The sequence below is a fragment of the Geotrypetes seraphini genome, chromosome 3 (assembly GCF_902459505.1).
Source record: "Geotrypetes seraphini chromosome 3, aGeoSer1.1, whole genome shotgun sequence".
Taxonomy (NCBI): domain Eukaryota; kingdom Metazoa; phylum Chordata; class Amphibia; order Gymnophiona; family Dermophiidae; genus Geotrypetes; species Geotrypetes seraphini.
In genome coordinates this window covers 220,330,903-220,356,326 of record NC_047086.1, presented here as the reverse complement: position 1 = coordinate 220,356,326, position 25,424 = coordinate 220,330,903, and the positions used below count along the sequence as shown (strand labels likewise).

Below are 25,424 nucleotides of genomic sequence, written 5' to 3'. Positions count from 1 at the left end.
GATAAATTAAAAAAATAAAAAATTCTAGGATGCCACCAAAACAGTGAAACATGCCCATATAATCCTAGCTCTAATCTCACTTCACTAGCTTCTCATTAGGTAGAAACCTCATCAGTGACCTTTCAATTCTATGAAAAAAGAGACCAACTGATTTTGCCATCAAAATTATAATTTCTGACCAACTGACCTACTTACCAATATTCAAACTGGTGACCAACAGACTTTCCTGCCTCATTCACCTCAAGCCCAATCAATCATAAAGACAAACTGCAGACCTCACAGCACACCCTGAAGAAAGCCACATGATGGCTGAAATGTCAATTAGAGAATGACACCGGATAACCACGGGAAATAATCCCATGTCATTTTCTAGTGTCTATTTCAACCTCAGTCCTTCTACACCAGCATTCTTCAATGCAAAGCTTGCAGGTCAGTGGTTGTGGCCATTCAGACTCCGATTCTTTCCTCTCTCCTTAAAGAATGACATAAAGATGGTTTCCCGCGGTTATCTGTGGGGACGGGAACGGTGATGAATTTTGTCACCCTGTCATTCTCTAATGTCAATTTCTACTTAACAAGATGCAGCAAGACCCAGAAACCTGCTGCAACAAGCACCATCAAAACCTGCATATATTTATCATGTGAGCTGAATCCCTAAAATAAGATTTATTTTTGGACCAAATGGTCTTAAAAAATTGTTGACAAAAATGAATGGTTCAAGAACATTTTTAATGTATATTTTAATGTAAATTTTATGCATTTTAAAAAATATCTACCTTAGGTTTTCTATGTTATTTGGTATAGCTTCTTGATACCCCATGAACATGTAACAGCCCATGTACATGGGTCTCAGAGGATGGGATAATACATACACTATGTGTACATAATAGATACTCACCTCTCCAAGTCTCTATCTTATGTTCCTCTAGCTCATAAATTTGCACCTGCAAATGAGAAGCAGAAGAGTGGTTGTTATTAAGAACATATCACCCAGACACTTGAGACCTTTTCTAAGTTCTTTGGTTTTGTGCACTGCAGCTCCAATTAACATTAAAAAGAGTCCATTGACAATGCTGTGCACCTCTTCCTTGTCAAAAACACAATACTTCTTACCATGGAAGACTTGTAGTAGCGATGAAGAATATTAATGAAGTCTGTGATTGTCAGCATCCCTGAAGAGTAAAGCAAAGCTCAGGTTTATGTGGAATTGATGTTGCCCCCTCCTTCTACATCTGCTCCACTGCAACCCTCTCCCCTCCTCTTGCTTGTGCTACATGTCTCAGTAACAAAAGTGACCATCAGTGGCACTTACCCACAAAGTCTTGCTTTTTACTGTCCCACAAAGGTGCGGCTCTCACTCCATTAGTGACCAGAGCAAAGAAAGCTTTCTTCACCTATATAAGAGAAAGAAGATTCAGAATGCTCAGTGCACATACAGAGGCGCAGGTACTCCATAAGTATGATACAAACATTGTGCCAAAATAAGTGAACCCAAGTAAAATTAGGCCCTGGTATGTCCCTAACAAAACTGGTTAGACATCAAGACATCAAAATCCCTTTTGGGAGCTACAAACTTCCCTTTCAAACACAGGTCAGGAACCTGGGGGCACAGCTAGACCCACAGATGGACAACCCTATAGTTCAGCACACCATCCCTATTGCACTGGAAATAAGCCTGTAAGAGATGTGATCACAACACACCATTTCTGCAAAAACTTCACTGGCTACCAGCACAATACAGGACTAAATTAAAACAAAAAACCACCAACTCTATGCACGAATTTCAGGGCCCTTACTGGACATGGGCTAGAGCAGCAATTCTCAGTCCAGCTCTTGAGGTATTCCCAACCAAGTTTTCAGGATATCCACAATGAATATGCATGAGACAGATATACATACTGTAGAGGAAGTATGCAAAACTCTTATGTGTATTCATTGTGGATAACCTGAAGACCTGACTGGCAGGGTATGCCCTAAGGAATGGGTTGAGAACCACTGAGCTAGAGTAATTACAGAAGAAGATTTCTTGCTAAAAGTTCAAGTTCATTTGTAAGGTTATCATGCCGCTGTACCGGGCCATGGTGCGCCCTCACCTGGAGTACTGCGTCCAGCACTGGTCGCCGTACATGAAGAAGGACACAGTACTGCTCGAAAGGGTCCAGAGAAGAGCGACTAAGATGGTTAAGGGGCTGGTGGAGTTGCCGTACAGTGAAAGATTAGAGAAACTGGTCCTTTTCTCCCTCGAACAGAGGAGATTGAGAGGGGACATGATCGAAACATTCAAAGTACTGAAGGGAATAGACTTAGTAATAATAATAATAATAATTTTATTTCTTATATACCGCTATACCCTAAGTTCGAAGCGGTTTACAGTGGAGTCGTGTCTAGAGAGAGTACAGTGTTAACAGTAGGATACAGGGTGATACAAAGTGAGCTGGTATTGGGTGATTACAGTAAGGTACGAGATATTAACATGAAAAAACAGTTACAGTATGTTTACAATGAGGTACAGGGTACTGGGGTGTTTACAATAAGGTGCAAGATATTAACAAGAGAACAGTTACAGGAAGTTTACAATAAGATACAGGAAGTACCAAGTACCAAGTAAGGTACGAGATATTAACACGAAAAAACAGTTACAGTATGTTTACAATGAGGTACAGGGTACTGGGGTGTATACAATGAGGTACAGGATATTAACAAGAGAACAGTTACAGGATGTTTACAATAAGATACAGGAAGTACCAAGTGAGCGGGTACTGGGGAGATTACAGTAGGTTCAAGATAACAAGAGAATAGTTCCAGGATGTTTACAATAAGATACAGGAAGTACCAAGTGAGCGGGTACTGGGGTGATTACAGTAGGTTCAAGATAACAGGATAACAAGATAGCAAGAGAATAGTTACAGGATGTTTACAATCAGATACAGGATGTTATACTAAGTTATAGGATGATACAATATGAACAGTTACAAGGGATCAGTGCTGTTTACAACTAGATATATATGATGAGCGTGAGAGAGGTACAGCATTAAACGTTGGGGGAGGACTTTCGAGGCGGTTTATAATTGGTAGGGGGAGAGTTTAGGTGGTGTTGAAGAGGCGGGTTTTCAGAGATTTTCTGAAGTCCGCATACGATGTGGCTTCGAGTATAGGTTTTGCTAGCCATGTGTTCAGTTGGGCTGCCTGGAAAGAAAGCATTCTGTTTAGGTACTTCTTGTAGTGACATGATTTCAGAGATGGGTAAGTAAAGAGGTTTGTTCTGCGGGAAGTCTTTTTTGGGCAGTAGGTGAGGAATTGGGAAGCTAGGTAAGTTGGTAGCATCCCGAAGATCGCTTTGAAGCTGATGCAGGCAAACTTGAAAAGTATTCTGGATTCTACTGGTAACCAGTGGAGTCTTTGGAGGTATGGAGAGACATGTTCCCATTTCTTGAGTCCGAAGATGAGACGGACGGCCGTGTTTTGGATTAATCTTAGCTTTTGGAGGGACTTTTTGTATGCTCCTAAAAATATGATGTTGCAGTAGTCCAGAGTACTCAAGATGGAGGCTTGTACAAGTAGACGAAAGGATGATTCGTCGAAGAATTTTTTGATGGTGCGAAGTTTCCAAAGGGTAGAGATACATTTTTTGAACATTAGATCGGTGTGTTTTTCTAGTGTTAGGTGTCTGTCAAGGGTAACCCCTAGTATTTTGATAGATTGATCAATTTCGTAATCTTTGCCATTCACGAGGATCTTGTTATCTTTTATCTGCTCGTTGGGAGAGGCTAGGAAAAATTTGGTTTTTTCTGTGTTCAGTTTGAGTTTGTAGGCCTTCATCCACAGCTCTATTTGGTTTAGGATATTGGATAGGTAAGTGATGAAACTTGGAGAAATATCGGATAATGGAAGTACGACGGTGATATCGTCAGCGTAAATGTGGAAGGTGAGATTTAAGCTCTGTAATAGGTGTCCCAATGAGATGAGGTAGATATTGAAGAGGGTCGGTGAGAGCGGGGAGCCTTGGGGGAGTCCACAGTTGTTGTTCCAGCTGAAGGAGAGGTTATCGTCTTTGAGTACTTGATAAGACCTGAGTTCGAGAAATCCCCGGAACCAGTTAAGGGTGTTTCCTGCGATGCCTATTGACTCTAAACAGTTCAGCATGATGGAGTGGTCAACTAGGTCAAAGGCGCTGCTTAGATCCAGTTGGAGGATCAAAGCGTTGGAGCCTTGACTGAGAAGGGAGTGTAGGAAGTTTAGAAGGGAGGCCATTATAGTTTCGGTACTGAAGCCGGGTCTGAAACCAGATTGGTTGGTATGCAGTAGGTTGAATTTGTCTAAGTATTTGTTTAGGTCAGCATTTACCAGGCCTTCCATTAATTTGGCAGCCAGGGGGATGTTTGCGACGGGTCTGTAGTTGGCGATGTTGTTGATTGCTTCTTTTTTGTTCTTTTTTATAGGGGTAATAATAATTTGGCCTAGGTCTTCTGGGAATTTCCCAACGGATAGTTGAAGATTGATCCAGCTTAGAAGGTTGGTTTTGAAGCTAATGGGGGCCGATTTCATCATGTTGGGGGGGCAGGGGTCTAATTTGCAGTAAGATTTTGTATATTTATTGTAGTACTTGATGAACGATAGCCAGTCAGTTTCCTTGAAGTTGGACCAGCTCATGTCGGCTTTAGAAGAGGAGTCAGGGTCCTGGAGGATGGTGTAGTTCCAGTGGGAGTCTTGTGTGTTTGGGAGGGCAAGTCTTGATTTAGATATTTTTGAGATGAAGAAATCAGCCAAGTCGTGTGCTGTGATCGTGGAATCTTCTACTGGGTTTGTGTAGTAGATAAGGACAGGTTGTTCACCCTCTCCAAGGTAGGGAGAACGAGAGGGCACTCTCTAAAATTGAAAGGGGATAGATTCCATACGAACGTAAGGAAGTTCTTCTTCACCCAGAGAGTGGTAGAAAACTGGAACGTTCTTCCGGAGTCTGTCATAGGGGAAAACACCCTCCAGGGATTCAAGACAAAGTTAGACAAGCTCATAATGAACAAAGATGTACATTGGTAGGACTAGTCTCAGATAGGGTGCTGGACTTTGACCAGAGGGCCGCTCCATGAGCAGACTGCTGGGCATGATGGGCCACTGGTCTGAACCAGCAGCGGCAATTCTTATGTTCTTATGAAAATGGGCGATCGAGAGGAAAAACATGTGGCGGGCAGTTTTGTGCATTGGGGAATCCGATCTGATCGAACTGGTCAAACCAGTTTATCACCTCCAAAGTGGCTTTGGTCCTTCCAAGAAATAGCCCTAACCACACCTTTTCCAAGAGTAGGGTTACCAAATTTGTGAAGACAAAAAAAAAAAATTTTAAAATGGAGGACACGACCCCCACCCACAGCCTCACCCACACTCCACCCATTTCTTTGGTCCCCCTTCCCATCCTCTGTACCTTTTTAGTGATATTCTCTCTCTCCCTTCCTCCAACCCTCCCCCCCTCCCATTGGTGCTTCTTTCTCTCTATCCTTCCAAACCCCAACCCCTCTCCTGCAGGTGTTCCTCTCTCTCCTTCCAACCTCCTCTCCTGTTGTTTCTATCTCTCCCCTCACATCTAGCACTACCCTATTCCATGCTCTTTTCTCCAACACTCTCTTCTTTCCATAATGCTTCTCCAACCCTCCCTCCCCTTCCTTCATGCTGTTTCTTCTCTCCCCTCAGTTTCCCCCAACTATCTCTTCCCTGGGCTGGCCATTTAACTGAATCTTCAGGCAGCTGGCAGTGATAGCTGCCTCTCTGCAAGTCCCACCTGCGTGGGAACAGTGTCCAGGCCCTGGGAAAAGGGAGGTGGGAGAGTCAGGAGAACCGGCTAAACCCAGACTGTGTGAGAATGTTCCACAAATCCATCCATTACCTTTTCAGCTTGGAGAAGAGAGACGGTATCAGAGATGATATGATAGAGATCTATAAAATACTGAGTGACGTGAAAAGGGTAGATGTGAATTGTTTGTTTACTCTTTCCAAAAATACTAGGAATTCGTTGCTGGAAAATGTGGTGAAATCAGTTAGCTTAGTAGGGTTTTAAAAAGGTTTGGATAATTTCCTAAATGAGAAGTGCATAGGCCATTATTGAGATGGCTTGGGAAAATCCACTGCTTATTCCTAGGATAAGCAGCATAAAATCCGTTTTACTACTTGGGATCTAGCTAGGTACTTGGGACCTGGGTTGGCCACTCTTGAAAATAAGATGCTGGGTTTGATGGACCTTTGATCTGTCCCAGTATGGCAATTGTTATTTTATTTAATTTTTATTTATCCTTTTTCCAAACAATATCACAAGTATCCAGTTGTTACTTGTTACAGCAAATCAGAGTATTCAATAACAAACACACAATAAGTTCCAATATTAACATAATAATCAAGGAAAATCCTTCCAGTATTTAAATTTTTAGATTGAAAACATTCAAAAGAAATTTTCAACTCTTAAGACCAATTATATAGGGAGAGACAAAATTTCAGAGATAGGGAGATCTCATTAATAGGAAACAATAACCAATATAATAAAAGAAATGGCTTAACATGCATTTGGACTTCTGATCATTAATTACTGCTACCCTTACAGCATTTTCTTAGTATCCAGAAAGCTACGAAGATGCTCAGGTGTATAAAAGATATTTAATTCCAGTGTATCTTATCAAACATTTGCAAGGATAGCTGAGCAAAAAAGTTGCCCCAGACTCTACTTCCTCTCGCATAGCAAGAAACAACTTCCTCTGATCTTGTGTAGATTTTGTCACATCTGGAAAAATCCAGATTATCTGGCCCAAAAATAGGTCCTGAGAATGTCGGAAGAAGGTTCTCATTATAGCATTTAGATCTTATTCGAATATTAAGGACAATATTAATGTACCACAATATTCAATATTTTCTTGAGTGGTTTCCAATATATCAGTCAGATTATTTAAATCCATAGAATGAGGTCCATCATTTTGCTTGATCGGTAAAGAAGATTCAACTTTTTGTGGAAGATAAAATACTTTGTTTATGGGAGGAACTGCTTCAAGAGGAAATTTCAAATTCTCAATAAGATACTTTTTAAACATATCAAGTGGAGTAATAGGCAGAGACTTAGGAAAATTTATAACGCTAAGATTAAGTCTCCTACTATGATTTTCCAGTTGTTCAATCTTCTTTAAAAAGAAAAGTCTATCTTTAATCAAAGTTCCAGTCGATTGTTGAACTGTGGCAATTTCTTTATTAATTTGGTCAAATTTGCCTGAAGTTTCAATTTGCATATTATTTACCGAGGTAGAAAGGTCATCCAATTTACTCACTATTTTACTGATATCACCGGCAGATTTTGTAGATGCATCTTCAAGCTTCTGGAATACCCGCCAAATGCTGTCCAATGTCACCTTAGTTGAGCTCCTGGACTTGTTGATAACTCGGTGCTCAGAGCGGTGTCGGGCTCCCCACTGCGTGAGGCCGCTGGACTCAGGAGTGCTGGGCCCACATTCTCGACGTCCTCTGGAGTCGGCTTAGGTGGCAAATGGATAGCCGGAGGGGAGAGTGAGATCTTGAATCCCATAGCTCTGGAGGCTCCCTCCAATGGAGTCACTGCTGGGCTCTTACCCCCTTCAAAACTGGCCAGAGAGCTGGTGAGAAAACGCTCCAGCGAAACTTGACTGGGCAAAGGGGGATCAGCCCGGAGAAATCCCTTGCGTTTGGTATGAAGCATCGTCAATGAAGAGGAAGAGAAAAACACTCTTCTTCCAAAAGATATAAGCTTAGGAATAGCAAGGCACGGTGGAGCATAACTGACAAGCTGTTAGCACGCCGCTGCCATTTTGTCTCTCTCTCGGCAATTCTTATGTTTCCCTTTCCACTGAGCAGAGCACACACAGAATTTATAAAACTTCAAGTTTCAAGTATATTTAAAATTTGATATCCTGCTTAATTAACATCTAAGTGGTATACAAGAAAAAAAAAATCAGGGATATCACATACTAATTCACAGACTAGGACAAAACATTATCATACATAAGGTAAGGGGGGAATTCAATATTTAATAGGATAGATTTACACAAAAAGAAAGTACATTACAAAAGCAGAAAAACAAGACTTTAAAAAACCAAGCTCCCCTTTTCTAGAGCAGTAAAGATTTTAAACCTGAATCTTGTTGTAAGGTCTGACTTTAAACCTGAACCTAGATTTAAGTTCAGTTTTGGTGCCAACTCCGAAACATACACTTGATTGGTCTCTATTAGAAAAGTTAGAAATGTGTTAATAGTGATCTTTTTATTGGACTAATTTTAATACATTTTTTATTAACGTTCAAAGGCCAAATTCTTCCTCAGGTCAGGACAGGATACTGTAACAGCAGTACACTTTACTGTCCTAAGGAAAGAGGTTTTGACCTCTGAAAGCCAATTAAAAATGTATTAGTCCAATAAAATGGTATCTTATTTTCCATTTTTTATTTTATTTTTATTTGTTAATTTGTAAAGTGATTTGTTATTTCTCTTTTTTCAAATTTACTAAACTAAACCTTAAGTTTATATACCGCATCATCTCCACGGATGTTGTGGAGCTCGGCACGGTTTACAAGAACTTAAAATATAGGAAAAGAAGGAAAAAAAGGTTTACATGAACTTATATATAGAAGAGTAAGGGGGGATAGAATTACATTTTAGTGAAAAGCCAGGTTTTCAGATGCTTGCGGAATAATTGGAGGGAGCCCAGATTCCGCAGCAGGGTAGTAAGGTCGTTCCAAAGACCTGTGATTATGAAGAGAAGGGATTTTCCCAGTTTGCCTACATAGCGAATACAGTGTAGAGAGGGGAAGGATAATTTATACCTTTGGGCAAGTCTGGTAGAGTCAGGACTCGAGGAGTTATAAAATAGTGGGATTAAGGGAGGAAGGATGCCGTGAATGATCTTAAAAGCCAGGCAGGAGCATTTGAATTGGATTCTGGAAATCACTGGGAGCCAGTGAAGTTTGGCTAGGATTGGGGAGACATGGTCAGACTTGCGTTTTGCAAAGATCAACTTGGCTGCAGTATTCTGGATTAGCTGGAGTATTTGAAGACTTTTTTTTGATAGGCTTAAGTAGATGGCATTGCAGTAGTCTAATTTGGAGAGGATAATGGATTGGACAAGGACGGCGAAATGTTGTTGGTGAAAATAGGATCTTACTTTCCTCAGCATGTGGAGGCTGAAAAAGCATGATTTATCCAAGGAGTTGAGGTGGTCATTGAGGGAGAGAGAAGAATCGATAATGATGCCAAGGACCTTGCTTGAGAACTCAAGCTGCAGTGCAGCGCCTGAGGGTAGTGTGAAGCGGGTGGGCAGGTGTTCTAATTTTGGGCCGAGCCAGAGTAATTTTCTTTTTGATTCATTCAATTTCATCTGTACCGAGAAGGACCAGGAATGGAGTCTCATTATGAAAGCTGTAATGTTCTCGTGGAGGTTGGTGAGGTTTTGGTCTGTCTCAAGGAGGACAAGGATGTCATCAGCGTATGTGTAGATTGTTTCAAGGGGGATAATTGGAGGAGTTTCAGGGAGGACATATAGATGTTAAAGAGAATAGGGGATAGGGGTGATCCCTGAGGGACACCGCAAGATGGTGTCCAAGGAACGGACATCTGCTATCTTTATATTTTGTTCAGTATTGGGGAATATGCACCACTGTTTCTTCACCCCCTAAACTGTACCTTCGGTTTGTAGCACAAGCAAGCATTGCACAAGCTCTGCACTGATCTGATGGTCATAGAATTCTTATAATAGTCAGAACAGAGCAGAACATTCAGCCCGCCAGCCAGCGCTAAAAACCTCTTCTGTGCTTTTGTGTTAAAAAAAAAAAAGGGGGGTGTTTAGTTTGTGATTACTTATTCCATACTGGGTGAAGATGGTTCTGTGTCCTGTGGGGATGAAAGACATGGTTTTCTGTTAGCATTGACAAGCCTTGTTTGGCAAAATGCAACAGGCATGGTTCCTGGGAGCTTCTTGAATAAACCTGATTTGGATCTCCTTATTGTCTGCTGATCTTCTTTTGTTCCACGTTGGATTTTTTTGTGTGGACCGCTTGCCTTGTTTTGTTACAAATTAACATACATGGAGTGGAATGTACCAAAGGAGTTACAGATTTGGTTGTTTATACATCTGGGTTAAAGTTGGATGACAGAGTGAGGCAGTTGAGAGGAATTGCAAACTTTGTTATTAATATATACATGTTTTGGTATTACTGCTGTACAAAGCATTTGAACACTTTTATATATGTATGGAAAGGGTTCTGAGTTAAAGTTCTGGGCAAGTAGGTGGGAAGGGAAGGAAGCGGGGATTTGTTCAGAGATGTATGTGGCTTACATAGAACTAAAACTGTACACTGGCACTGGTATCTTTGTTATTTGTTTTGAATTTTATAATAAAAGAAAAAAGAAGTACAAGTGGAAATAAAGATGTAAATAAGAAAACAGGTAAATAAATGGGGGCGGGGCAGGGAATGGGTGGGGCTAGCGGGGGAGGGGGGGTCCAATGTACTTGTGTGCCTAGGGGCCCTCGAAGAAGTAATCCTGCCCTGCTTGCCAGTGCTTGTGTTTCTTATTTTCTTAATTTGGATCATTTATCCATTCTTTAAAGGGTATTTTTTGGCTCTAATAGCCTCTTTCACTTCACCTTTTAACCACGCTGGCTTTCATTGCCTCTTCTTTCCACCTTTTCTGATATGTAAAATACATCTGGTCCGGGCTTCCATGATGGTATTTTTAAATAACTATCCCTTGTAACTATCTCTCTCCTCTTCATTCCATTCAAAATTCTGCTGCACGACATGTTCCGCCAGTAACTATACTTACATCACCCCTCTCAAGTCACTTCATTGGCTCCCTATTCATTTCTGCATACAGTTAAAACTCCTCTGATTGACTTACAAGTGTATTCATTCTGCAGTTCCTCAGTATCTCTCCTTTTATCCCTCCCGACACTCTTCCATGTGAACTCCGTTCACTGGGCAAGCCCTCTTATCTATACCCTTCTCCTCTACTACCAACTCCAAATTATGGTCAGATACACTGAAGACAGTGATCCTCGCTAAACCAGTTTTGACCACTTTAGCAGCGACTGCATTTGCCGACCTGATGCACAATACGGCTCACCGTGTTTTTCCCCTCGAGAGCCCAGATGCAAAGATTGTTTGGATCATGAAACGTTGGCCATCAACGGCAAAAACGAAGTGAGAAGACATGGAGGAGCAAGCATTCCCTAAGGAGTCTTGTCTGATTAAAAAGATAAGATAAGCCTTGCTAGCTCTTCTACTATTGTTATTTTGTATAGACACACTGTGAATTTTATATAAGAACTTTGAAAATCTAGTTTAATTCTAAGCTGCACACAGGGGTTTTTTTGGCCAGTGATAGAAGCATGGGGGGGAGACAGTGAGCAACCTAAGTTCCCCTTCATAACTCCGGTGCAAATTTTGCCCCATGGCTTCTGAGGTCTTTTCCCCTATGTTTGGATTTCATAATAAATTCAGTGAATGAGTGTCTGCTAATAGGGGTCAGGCAGTTTTTGCTTCCAGCATAAATATATAACTGGAGTTTATTGAAAGAGTTAGTGTATTTTTTTACTCTGGTTCCTCTTTACATTTTTTTGAAACAATGTCAAAACATAGAATTTCATTATTTTTTTTTAATTCTTTATTGATTTTTAATCAAAAACAGTGTCATACAAATGAAAGAACACTAGATATTACACTATTATCTATACAGGTAACATAAATATCATTCAATAATTTCATTTTCCTGCATATAATAATATCATAATATATCCTAATATATAATACAAATGAAGAATAAAGTTACCCAAATATCACTATCAATATTTATTCCCCTCCCTCCAACCCCCCACCCCCCTGGATGTGTAAAGATAAATAAACCAAAGAAAAGATATGATGAAAATACATTATTATTTTTTTACAAATTTAGTCAATGGGCTCCATATTTTATTAAATACCCCTGCACTCTGCGTTAATTTGTTCGTATCTGTATGTAGTACACACATTCACCCACCAAAATGTATAATTAATTCTATCATGGTTTTTCCAATTACTTGTAATCAATTGAATGGCTATACCTGTTAGGATCATAAATAGACGACTCTTATATTTGTCTAGAGTTGGTTTCACATATAAAATTGTTCCACAAATTATAGCTTCATATGACATTGGAATATTTGAATCTAGAACTAAATTTATTTGTCCCCAAATTGACTTCCAATATAGTAATATAAACGGACAAAAATACAACAGATGATCCAAAGTCCCTATACCAATATGACAATACCAGAATCTATAAGACTTTGAACTATCCATTTTATTTAATCGAACTGGGGGTCCAGAAAATCCTATGTAACAAAAATAACCACGTTTGTCTCATAGATGCTGATGCTGTACATTTCAATCTCCAAGTCCAAATTCGTGGCCAACGAGACACAAAAATATACTGTTTTATCTCGATGCTTCAGATGTCTCTAAGACTATTTTTTGGCATTTTATTAAAAAATCCAGAAATCAATTTGTACCACTGAGCAGCCTACTAAATCGGTTTGGTAGCAAAGGATTTGCAGGCTAAAATATGTTTTAAAATTTTTCCATTCAGGGAAGCCACTCTGAATAGCCTGCTTCAATTGCAACCACCTATATTGTTGAGATTTTAAAATTCCAAATGACTGTTGCAATTGTGAAAAATCAAGCAGATTTCCATTAGACATAACGTCATCTAATGTCTGAATACCTGCCTGCATCCAATTCTTCCAAGCGATCCCAGCATCGCCTATTTGAATCTTGGAGTTTAACCATAAGGACTGCAAAGTAGACTTTATTATGGGAACATCTGTTAACTTATCAATAAATTTAATTGTTTTCCATGTGTCCAATAAAATCACATTATCCTTAGCGTACCTAGGTATTTTAATACTTAATAGAAAAATGCTTGAGTACCTGAATAAATGCATGTAAACCGTTCTGAGCTCCCCTGGGAGAACGGTATAGAAAATTGAATAAATAAATAAATATATGAGACAGTCTCAGCGGGGACATGATTTTCCACTCAAGAAATAGCCAGTCTGGATAATGTTCTAAGAGCTCAGGGAGGATCCAATACATACCTTGACGCATTATATAGGCTTGATGATACCTATAAAACTTGGGAAAATTTACCCCACCCTCCGCAATTGGTTTTTGTAGAGATACTAAAGCAAATCTTGCTTTCTTCCCTAGCCAAATAAATTTTGTCAATATATTTAACTTTTTGTAAAAGAACCCTTGAAAATAAATTGGTAACATATCCAGTTGGTAACAAATTACCGGCAAGATCATCATAGAATTTCATTATTGACATTTAAGAAAATAAGATAACACTCTTTCCAGCCACAGTGGCAAAATAACGCTCAGAATTTAGGAAGTTGGTTGGTTGAGAACTTTTCAGCGTCTCCTTGTATATTACATTCACCAACATCAAGATTAAGAATCCAGGATATCCATACAAAATTGCTCAATATAAGGTCAGCCTTGGCTGTCCTAGTTGTTTCTCACTGGAAAGATAATACTAAACTAAATATGTATGAATGGTGGGATCACTTATGTCTCAAAAGGAAATATATTTCAAAGCTGTGGCTTCTTCATAACATTGTTTTTCCCATTTTGAAATACTGGGCATCACTGGACAATTACTAAAGTAAAAAATCAAATGTGTGTGACATAGCGTTATAAACTTCTGCTAATATCATTTATATTTCTAAATTTTTACAGCATGCTGAGGATTAGAGTGTTGCAACTCAAAGGATTCTGCATAGACAAGATGGCCCTTAGAGTCCTAGCATAATCTATTTCTTGCTGTCCTTCCTAGAGGAAAAGGAGATGGCTGCATGTTGTGGCCTTATCCAAAGAGGGATATAGGGGATGCTGTCTTACCTGCAGAGAGGTGTCAAACACAACCAGCTTGGAGCTGGTGGGAATCAGGTCATAGCATCGATGAGACTTCATGAACCGGGTATAAACATTGTCATCAGACTCCAGGGCTGTATAGAACAGAAACAAGACCAGCTGAGACTTGGACCTTCCTTATGCAAAAGGGCCAAAAAAGCCAGGGACAGACTGATACAGAAGTACCATTTAGGGTTTATGCTATAATGAAGAAAAAATACTCCACATTTCTCAGTCTTTTGCAGGACAACACTTACCGAATCACAACAGCAGTCATGTCCATTGCCATTTTATTTTAAATAAAACACTTATCTACCTGAATATGAAAGAAAGTAGCAAGCGTATTGAAATAAGTCTGTGTTTGTTGTGACATGTCTCAAGATTACTCATGCACAGCTGCGGTTCAGTGGGAGTCTAACATTCCAAGAGAAGGGATGTCAGGAGAGTCCTCATGCGAATCAAGTAAGAAACTGCTAAATTTGGAGCACTGTTTAGTGATAAAACACAGTTACTTACCTGTAACAGGTGTTATGCAGGGATAGCAGGCAGATAGTCTTACATGTAGATGACATAATCCATGGAGCCTGGTATGGACAGTCCTAAAGTGTAGTATCACTAACTCTTGAGAAGTCTCGAGACGGCCCGTACCATGCATGTGTGAGAGCCTTCACACCCAATGTCAGCTTGTGGGACCATCAATTTAGTAAAAAAAAAAAAAAAAAAGAAGCAGCCAACTAGGAAGGCAAGTGGTCTGTGAGAATATCTGCCTGCTGTCCTTGGTTAACTACTATCACAGGTTAAGTAACTGTGCTTTATCCCAAGACAAGCAGGCAGCATATTCTCACATGTGGCACTCCCTAGCTAATAAGTAAATAGAGGGAATTTGGCATCTATATGGAGAATAAATTTTGTAGAACTGTTTGGCCGAACTAACTATCTCGTCTGGAGTGAGATTCTAGACCAGTGTCTCTCAAACTGTGTGCCCCAAGAGATTCCAGACTGTTACTTTTAAAAATTCCCTTCATAAGTATACACTAGAATAGATGACATTTATGTTGTGTATTGTGACCAGTCAGACTCTGTGACTGACATGTTCCCAGTTAAAAGCCCCAGGAGAGGCAGAACTAAGGCCAGGAAAGTTGTTCCCAAGCCATGTAAAGCACAGCAGCCTAGGTTCCCTGATTACACTAAGGAGAACCTGGCTGAAGATGAGTTTCTTTCTGACAGCTCAGACGTAGAGGAAATGGAGACTCAGCCCAGCTCTGCAAGGTTTGTCTCCAACCTGTTAACATTAGGTTTAGGCAAAATGCCCCTGTGAGAATACCTTGCACTTACTCAAATATCCACAGGGGGAGCCCAAGGGAGCCTCTGGGCAGTGAAGGCCCACAGAGAGCAGGGTGGGGCTCACACACTGAAAAGCCAGCAACAGTTTCTCCATAGTTAGAGAGGACAAGGAAGGGGAATGATTCTCTCTCTCCACTGCTCAGCAGCCAGCCAGACCAGAGCAACATAATAATCTGGAACTTATGGAGGTGGATGAGATAGCTCCATGCCAGGAAGCTGAGGCCCCACCTCAAGAGGAAGAAATGGAGACTTTTGAACAGGTATTTCCAGAACCTGAAGCCATGGAAATAGGTGTTGCTTGTAAGGCCCACTGAGCTCTAAAACTGTGCTTGTTTTGTTCATGACCCTACAGTTGAAGTTTCCATATCTAGCTACTGCTCTTAACTGGGTTTTTTTGTTTTTTTTTTAAATGCTGTTTTGGATTTTTGCATGGACAATTAACAGGGCTTGTGTTACAGCCTGTGGCTTAATTTGAAAGAGTTGGGTTTTTTTTTTCCTTTCTCCTTTTTGCTACATGGGCTCACAGCACTGCTGAGGCCCAATTCAAGGCCCCAGGCAGGGGCAGGGCTCTTTTTGGTGTTTCATGAAGGACTGTTGTTGGTGCTCTCAGTTTGCTTTGCTTGGGATATGTTCTGCTTTATGGAACTATATTTGTTTGTTTGAATGCAGTAATTCGCTGGAACTGAGAACTGTATTTTGGGAGAAGTTTGTCAAGATCTTGGGTGGGATTATTTGAATGCTGTATATAGCTTGAAGACAAACTTGACAGTTCTCCTGCCCCAGCTCAGGAGCAGAGCTGAGGGCCTTCCGAACATTTTCTTTTACATTTATGTTTTGGGAAAGCAATGTTAATGCACTGTGATATCTGGATTTGAACTCCGTTTTGAATAAGGCCTGATTCTAGGGTCATAATAAGGCCTAGGCCCAGGCGAGGCCTAGCTGAAACTGCTGAGGCACAGGGACTTTGGTATATCCCGATTTTTGCCTTGAGTTTTTTTTTTTTAATTATTGTTTCTTGTTTTGCAAAACTGAGGAATAAAAAATCCCTTGAACAATAATCTGGCAAGGGTTGGATGCACCTCATTGTATTTATGACTAATTGCCTGGTTTTCATTTTGACTCTTTTGTTTGATAATTTGCCTGTAGGGCTTGCCTCCATATTGGGCAGCACGCCAGAGCAGTTTTCCTGTGGCCCACTTAGGGCGCTATCAGACTAGGCGAGGGTCCAGTGGCCACAGAATGCAAGAATCTGTCAATGTTATGAGAGTCCATGTGCGTAAGGATACAACCGCCCAGACAAGCATCATTCTATGATGTGATTGGTCCTTGAAAATAAAGGCAAATAATTTTATTTTTTATGCAGTAGTTATCCTAACTTTAACAACAAAGCAATCAAGGCTTTGTTACCATTTGAATCTTATCTTTGCAAATTTGGATTTTCAGCTCTGACAGAAATTAAATTTTAAAAAAGAGAATGACTGTGGATGGTGGATGATGAAATTTGTGTTTGTCGACTAGTGAGCTATGTTTTGAGTTAATTTGCACTCAGAAATAAGAACATCCATCACATTGATTAGCAATTCTATTCTATCTAGTTTCACCATTGTTACAATTAGTCATACATAGCTTAAAGAACTTTAAAGAAATAACTCTAAAATTTAATTTTTTGTTGTTTTTGCAATTTTATAATTTCAATTATAATGTGCCACGAAAAACATTTGCTCCAATTAGCGTGCCGGTAACAGTTTGAGAGACACTGTTCTAGACGGTAATGGGATGTGAAAGCATGAACCAAGGACCAAGTAGCTGCTTTACAAATGTCCTCATTGGGAGTGGAATGGAGAAAAGACACTGAGGCAACCATTGCTCTTACTTTGTGGGATGTTACCCGACCTTCCATTGGCAGTCCAGCCCAAGTATAGCAGAAAGAGATACAGTCCGCTAACCATGGTAAGAGATTGTTCTCTTGGTTACAGGAATTCCTAGCCTGCTACGATCAAATGAAAGGAACAGTTGAGTGGAAGTTCTAAGAGGCTTGGTTCAATCCAGGTAGTAAGCCGAAGCATGTTTACAATCCAATGTGTGGAGTGCAGCTTCAGCAAGATGGGAATGAGATTTTGGGAAGAAGACAGGCAATACTAGACTGGTTGAGAAACTACTTTAGGTAGGAATTTTGGATGAGTGTGAAGAATAGTTATCATGATAGAAAGTTGTGTAAAGTGGATCAGATACAAGTGCTTGTAATTCACCGACTCGGCATGCAGACATGATACAAATAAGGAAGGCCACTTTCCAAGAGAGTAGTCGTAAGTGGCTCAAATAGAGGCTTCATCAAAGTGGTGAGGTCCCAAGCAACTGGAGGAGACTTGGAGGCTTTGCATTCATGAGGCCTTTCATGAACCAAGATACCAAAGGGTGTATAGCCAGAGGTTTGTTATTCAAAGGTACATGAAAGGCACTGATAGCACTGAGATGGATACATACTGAGGTGGTTTTTAGACCAGTGTCAGAGAGATGGAGAAGATAATCCAGCACTGAAGGCAAATTCTTGTATGGGTGTCATACCTGAACTATTTAAGAGCAGGATGACCAACTATTTACCAAATAGATCTCTGCATTCTGAAAATGTAGCTTTACTGAAAACAAATGCTAATCCAAAATATGTTGGGACCAGTTAAATTGTGGAACTCACTTGTCAGCCAATTATGAAAATGCTGTGAAAATGGCAGTTTTAGAAAATTACTTAAAACGCAGTTATTTGTAAATGCATTTTTCTAGATACTGATCCCTTATGACTGTTCTCTGTTGAAGAATTTTCACATGATTCCTTGTATAAGCCTGGTATGGCCGTAAAAGCGGAGTGTTGCAGCCACCACAACTAAACACTGAACATCTGGGTGCTGAGGCTAGGTCAAAGGGAAGCACCTTGTATTGAGGATGTTGTTGTTCTATTTGAAATCTGAGGTACTGTCTGTGGCATTGTAGACTGGGGATGTGTGTGTATGCTTCTTTGAGATCTAGAGAGCAAAGCCAGTTGTTCTGGTCCAGGAGTGGGTATAATGTCTCTAGAGAGAGAATTTGAAACTTTTCTTTGACTAAATATTTGTTGAGAGCTTGCAGGTCGAGATTTGGTCATAGACTTCCACCCCACCCGTCTTTTTCAGTATGAGGAAGTACTTGGAGTAGAACCCCTGGCCCACCTATTGGTTCGATGGTACTGAGTTGCAGAAGGTTTGAGAGTTCTTGAAGAAGGGACATCTGCTGGGAATTGAAAAAGGACTGTTTGGAGGGACTTCTCAGAAGTGAATAACATACTCTTATTTCACCACCTGCCAAACCCAAGTGTCTGTGGTGACTAGAGTCCAACATTGGTGGTAGTGGGCGATACGACCTCTGATGGGATGAGGAAGAGGTAACATAGACCTAACAGTGGGCTAAGCTCTCTAGAAGCACATCAAAGAGACTAAGCTGACTTCTGCTGAGTAGAGGCTTGAGATTTCTGGGAATGTTGGTTTCTAAGGCGCTTTTGTGACTGAGTTCAAAGAAGCGTGGGATGAACACAGAAGATTTAGAATCAGAAAATAATATTAAAGATTGAACTAGGCCAGTTACTGGGCAGACTTGTACGGTCTGCGTCTGTGTATGGCCGTTTGGAGGAGGATGGGCAGGGGAGGGCTTCAATGGCTGGGAGGGTGTAGATGGGCTGGAGTAAGTCTTTAACAGAGATTTCGGCAGTTGGAACCCAAGCACAGTACCGGGTAAAGCTTTGGATTCTCGCCCAGAAATAGCTAAGAAGAAAAAAAAAAAAAAAAATTTTTAAATTGAATCAGGTTGGGCAGACTGGATGGACCATTCGGGTCTTTATCTGCCGTCATCTACTATGTTACTATGTTACATTTATAAGTTGACTGCCTAGGTTTGTGGTAGCATCTAGCAGGTTGAGGTTTTGCTGGTTTAGAGGCCAATAGTGTAGACATACTTTGTTCATGCCTGGTGACCTTAGCCTCTTCAATCTTGTCACCAAAAAGCTCATCTCCCAAACAAGGAATATTTGCAAATCTATCTTGTACATTGGGATGAAGATCTGAAACGCAAAGCTACACTTGTTAAAGCCGATGCCCAGGAGGTTACATCAAAGACTGATCAGGCAATGAATTTTCAAGTCTCTCAAGATCATGAGTAGTTTGTTGAAAATCAGGGAGTTGATCAACAGGAATAATTTGTTCAAAGTGAGGAATAAATTGTTCAAAGTGAGAAAGGTGTTGAACTACCATATATACTCTAATATAAACAGATTTTCTCAGCTTATATTTTGGTCATTGCCACCCAAACCCCTCCCGGACTTGTGCAGGCCTCTGCCGGGCCTGCCGTATAGCCTGGTGGGGTAGGCCAAGACAGTAGGGATCCCCGGCTGACTCTTTTTGAAACCCTTGTGGTCCAGTGGTGTACAGAGCAGGAGTAAGCTTTCCACGCTGAGCCCCTCCCTGAATGGCTGCCTCGAGTTCTCGCAGTCCAGTGGTGTACCAGGCATGAGTGAGCTATTCTCTTTCCAGCCCGGTGCTGAGCTGCTTGCTGAATGGCTGTCCTGAGTTCTCACAAGACAGCAGCGAGGATAGCTCGCTCATACCCGGTACACTGTGGGCCATGAGAACTCGAGGCGGCCATTCAGGGAGGGGCTCAGTGCAGGGCAAGAGCACAGAAAGCTTGCTTCAGCCCGCTATGCCATTAGACCAGGGGTAGGGAACTCCGGTCCTCGAGAGCCGTATTCCAGTCGGGTTTTCAGGATTTCCCCAATGAATATGCATTGAAAGCAGTGCATGCAAATAGATCTCATGCATATTCATTGGGGAAATCCTGAAAAACCAACTGGAATACGGCTCTTGAGGAACGGAGTTCCCTACCCCTGCGCTAGACCATCAGGGATTTAAAAAGATACGCAGGGGTAGGTGGGAGGGAGATAAAACATTGACAGAGTTGGCTGGGACAGGAGATGGGAGGGATCCCTCCTGTTCTGGCTACCAGGTCATACGGGAGGCTTGGTGGAGGCCTGCAGGACATCGGGAGAGATGGGGGACAGGGTACAGAGCAAGGAGGGGAGCTGGGTACAGAGTCTGGCAGGGAGGGAGGGGGGACAGGTGGAGAGCCTGGCTGAGCAGGGAGGGAAGGGGGCTGGGTGCAGTGCCTGGCAGGGAATAAGGGTAGCTGGGTGAACAGCCTGGAAGGGGGTGAGGGAGGCTGGGTGTACAGCCTGGAAGGGGAGGGCAGGGCACAAATCCTGAGAAGGCACATGAATATTAACTTCCCCCCACCCTGTCTTATATTTGAGTCATCATTTTTTCCTCGGAGGGGGGGGAGGGTACCTCATCTTATACTCGGATCAACTTATATTCAAGTATATATGGTAGTTGCCTTAAGTAAAAGATCATATGGAAATTGTAACTGAGGATATGGCTTGAAGGCATGGAGATTTGAATGAGCCTATGACCAAACCTGTTCAATGTATGACCCCTCTCTACCAGGAGGAGTACTGGCGTAAATTCTGGAATAGGCAGACGCCACCAGAAGGGATTAATGTTGCAAAGCCAGAACAGGATTATACTCTATAAAGAGAGAGTCTAATTTTCGAGATGCAGCAGGGACAAGAAGGGGAGTCTCCCAATTTTTAAACATGGTATCTTTCATAAGGTTACGAAAAGGGAGTTTCAAAAGATCTTTAGGAACTTGCTAAAAATCCAGGGCGTCAAAAAGCAATGTCCTTGGCTCAGATTCAGCTTCTGTTCTTACTAGGAGAGCTTTACTCAGTTGTCATATGTATTTTGTAAAAGATAGACTTTCTGGTAGTGATCTGCGCCTTGGAGGAGGAGCTGGATCTGACTCTAGAGCACAAGACGCTGGTGCTGAGTATTCTGGATCAAAGTAGTCATGAGGAGAAAGGTCAGAGTCTGTGTCTTCTATACCTGAAGACTTGGAATATTCACTTCTGGAAGAGGTGCGACGCTGAGAGGCAACGGTGGCTATGGTGCTGAAGAGAGCATCGAGAAGGACTTCGATGCCTCCTCCGATGTCGGTTCGACATCAATGAAGATGATGTGCTTTGGCGTCGGGATCTGAACTTGTACTGAGCAGGAGATTTAGAACGGGTATCATGCAGCCCCTATGAGCCTTGCTCTGGCTTTGCTGGTACTGGAAGAGTCAGTGCAGCAACTGGTGCTGATTGGTTTCAGACCATAGCTGCCAACTCATTGTGGAACAGTTCTTGAAGCTGATCCTAAATGGGTAATTACAATACCAAGGATTCCAGCGGTACCTCCAGTGCAACAGGGTGTTGAGGTATTGGGGACCTTGATGTAGAGGCACATCTCTAAGGTGACAAACGCTGTAAAGATGGACATCGCTTGCGATGTCGTTTGCCATGCATCAACTTATTCAATGCTGGAGTCGAATGGTGAGAAGAATGAGAATGCTTCTTAGCTGGTTTACCAGATGGAGCTGGTGTTGACAAGGCCAATGCTGAGGAGGTCCAGACACCAGTGTCGATGCAGCTTTATTGATGTCCAATGCAGTTGACATTGCGGAAGTTAGAAGAAACTTGAACAACTTTTCTTGCTGTAAATGTTGAGCCTTCAAGGAGTGCTTTTGCAGCTTCAAGCAGCAAGAACAAGAATCGACTCTGTGTTCAGGACCAAGGCACTGAAGACACCAGTTATGGGGGTCAGTGACTGAAATGGCCCTGTTGCATCGAGAACAGCTCTTGAAGCTAATGGAAGGCTTCGACATTGGTGGAAAAACTGCCAACACGAAGTTGAAGGACTCAGTTGCTATCAAGAGTTGAACGAAAGAAGACTGAAAATCAATTGAGGGCCCCCAACGGGGCCTCAGGCTTGAGAGGGGACAGAGGGGCCTAACTCCAGAAGAAATAAAAGTTGAAAAATTTGAAATTGTTAAAAGAAATAAGTACAAAGAAAATAATGAAGGGAACTAATGGGAAGTCATATACAGGGGACAGTCCGTGCAAGTTCAAGGAAAATTTGAAAACCTACCTTTTTTGTGATGTATACTCTCAGGTTTAATGAGCAGTGCTATTGGTATCTTGGAAAACAGAAGAGTGTCCCTAATGTTATTTTCCTTTCCTTTGCTATAGTTTTTGTATTTCTCCCCTTGAATCCTAATTTTATGTATTATGATGTTTTTATTTTTTGCATATTGTATTATTAAATCTTGTTTTAGACTAAGCCGCTCTGAAGGTTCTCCCTAGGGCGGGATAGAAAATTTTAAATAAACTTGAAAACTTGGAACAGAAACTGGACCAAGCAAGCAAGGGAGAAATGCCAGACCTGGGAGGGAAGAGATGCCAAAACATGTTGGCTTAGAGTACCATAATTCCATCAGGTGACCCTGCTGGAGACTGGTCACCAATGATAGGAGTGTTCCTGAGGGCGATGTATAGCAACCTCAAAAAGCTATACTAGCACTGATAGCAAACAACACAACACCTTCCGTAGATTCCATAGCACTGCTGATGCATGTCCTGTACTGGAGAGACTCTAAGATGCTTATACTTGTTTCAATTCTTCCTCCTCCTTTACCATATATATATATATATATATATATAAATGCAAAAGAGCAGTGTTGGATCCATCGGCTTAACACAGTGGAGCCGACTGGGTTGAATGCTTAAATAGAGTGGGCCACCCTATTTTGATTCCTCCAATGAGGACTGGGAAATCTCAGCTGATGTGGTAATACGTTGGATCTGTTCTGCGTCTATGGGGCAGGAGGCAGACTATTCCAACAGCAGAATTTCTCCCATAAGGAGCTGGGGCCTCAGCTGTTTAATTATAAATAATGAGCCCTGATAATGCCGCCACCATTTTACAAAAGATAGTATATGAGTTGGATGACAGCGGCAGTGGTAGGTAAAACATAACTCGAGACGGATAATTAATTTAAGAGATTTTAATCTTTTTGATATTATTTATTATAGAATGGATCCCCGACGAAGCTAAGGCAAAACATGTCGGGTCCTATCGCTAAATCTACCAATATGTGAATAAGGTTGACTATTGCCAAGATAAGTAAAAAGAGTTAAAAAAAATTTTAATATCAGAATGAAGATTAATTTATGAAATTTAGAGATTGAGGATAAATAAAAAGTTGATAAAGCTGGGAGCCTTGACCAGTGAGGATCTAACACAATATTCTCCCCGGAAAGTATCACCTTTATGGGACGGAGGAGTGGTGTTTCTGAGGTCTTTGGCTAGACAGCATATATATGTGGTAAAGAAGGAGGAAGAATTGAAACAAGTATAAGCATCTTAGAGTATTTGCTGAAGCTGTACATTAGAAAAGCTAAGTGAAAATAGAAGGCGTAGCCATTGGTATTCTCTTTTTTTAGGGTTTTTTGTTTAAATCTTTTATTAATTTTTCAAAGTTAACAAAAATGCAGTACAGTATTTACACAAACAGCATTATTCATATTTGCATTTATAATCAATCAAAATCCCCATAGCACAATGGTATTCTCTATTGAACTGTACTGGAGAGAAGCATCTTGGACATGTGAGCTACGAAGTCACCCAACAGGAATAGTGTGTACATTCAGCCTGATTTTTCCACATTTTGATAAAATGTAAATTTGAAGCCTCTCACCTTCTGAGATAGCAGCACATTTCTGTGGCAGAACTTCAGCTTCAACGCACACCTGCAAACATGATGAAATTTAATTTTTATTTATTTAAAAACATCTACCTTCTGTCGAAACTTCAGGTTTAATGGCCAAAAGGTGTTAAGATTTGGGTTACAGTGTGCTAAAATTATCAAGGCACCCCCCCACATATGGTCCAGCATTTCCACCCCAAATAATCCAGCATCTCTCCCTCCTATCCCCTCTCCAGCTAGTGATCAGGCATCACCCCTTGCCTCTCAATCCTCTGCTCCCTTCCCCCAAATGTAATTTTTAAAGGATTTCTTGGCTCTAGCAGTCGGCAGCAGAATTTCATATAGCAACTGCAGAGGGTTCAAAGTCATAAGCGCGCGAGACAAACGTGCGCCGACATTTGAGAGCGGACAATTGAGTGCAAGACTTCAGCGCGCCACACAAAAAGCTTAAAGGGCTCCGATGGGAGGTGTGTGTGTGGGAACCCCCACACTTTACTTAATAGTGTTGGCGCTGCATTTGAGGGTGGTTTTGGGGGGTTATAACCCCCCCATTATACAGAAAACTTAACTTTTCCCTGAAAAAAAGTTAAGTTTTCTGTATAATGTGGGGCTTACACCACCCCCACCCCAACACAGCAGCGCGAACAGTATTAAGTAAAGTATGGGGGTTCTCCCCCACACCCCTCATCGGAGCCCTTTAAAATAAGCTTTTAGAGCGGCGCGCTGAAGTCTTGCACTCAATTGTCCGCTCTCAAATGTTGGTGTGCGTTTGTCTCATGCGCTTTTGTCCAGTCACCCCACAGAGCCTTCTCTCTAACATAACTTCCTGCTTCTGCACCTCGGCAGCAGAAATCCGTGCAGAACTTACACCTTAAATGGTGAGACCTTAGCTAGAACTTCAACAGAACGAGACTTGGGAATGATCATCAGCGCAGACATGAAAACTGCTGATCATGTGGAGAAGGCTTCATCTAAGGCAAGACAGTTGTTAGGTTGCATCCGCAGGAGTTTCGTCAGCCGGAAGCCTGAAGTCATAATGCCATTATATAGAACCATGGTGAGACCTCATTTGAAATATTGTGTGCAATTCTGGGGGCCACAATACCGAAAAGATGTGCTGAAAGTAGAGTCGGTGCAACGGAGGGCCACCAGGATGGTCTCGGGGCTCAAGGATTTATCATACGAGGAAAGGCTGAAAAATTTGTGACTATACTCACTCGAGGAACGTAGGGAGAGAGGAGACATGATCGAGACGTTTAAGTATATTACCGGCCGTATCAAGATGGAAGAGGAGATTCTCTTTCTCAAAGGACCCTCAGCCACAAACTCAGGGGCAGGAAATTTCATGGCGACACCAGGAAATATTTCTTCACCGAGAGAGTGGTTGATCCTTGGAACGAGCTCCCGGTCAGGTGATCGAGGCAAACAGCGTGCAAGAATTTAAGAGCAAATGGGATCCCTTAGAGGGTTAAGCCAAGGG

General features: G+C 41.5%; 1 protein-coding gene across 2 annotated transcripts in view; it reads right to left on the bottom strand.

Annotated features, from left to right (window-relative positions):
- Positions 1-25,424, bottom strand: part of PRKAG1 (protein kinase AMP-activated non-catalytic subunit gamma 1) — a 67,641-nt gene that overhangs the window by 23,559 nt on the left and 18,658 nt on the right. For both annotated transcript variants that reach the window (XM_033939108.1, XM_033939107.1), the window contains exons 2-6: positions 23,936-23,987; positions 13,931-14,037; positions 1,313-1,394; positions 1,114-1,172; positions 899-944 (exon numbers count right to left, since the gene is read on the bottom strand). In XM_033939108.1, the coding sequence (XP_033794999.1) occupies positions 899-944; positions 1,114-1,172; positions 1,313-1,394; positions 13,931-14,002 (259 nt within the window). In that variant the 5' untranslated portion in view covers positions 14,003-14,037; positions 23,936-23,987. The remainder of the gene's footprint in view (positions 1-898; positions 945-1,113; positions 1,173-1,312; positions 1,395-13,930; positions 14,038-23,935; positions 23,988-25,424) is intronic.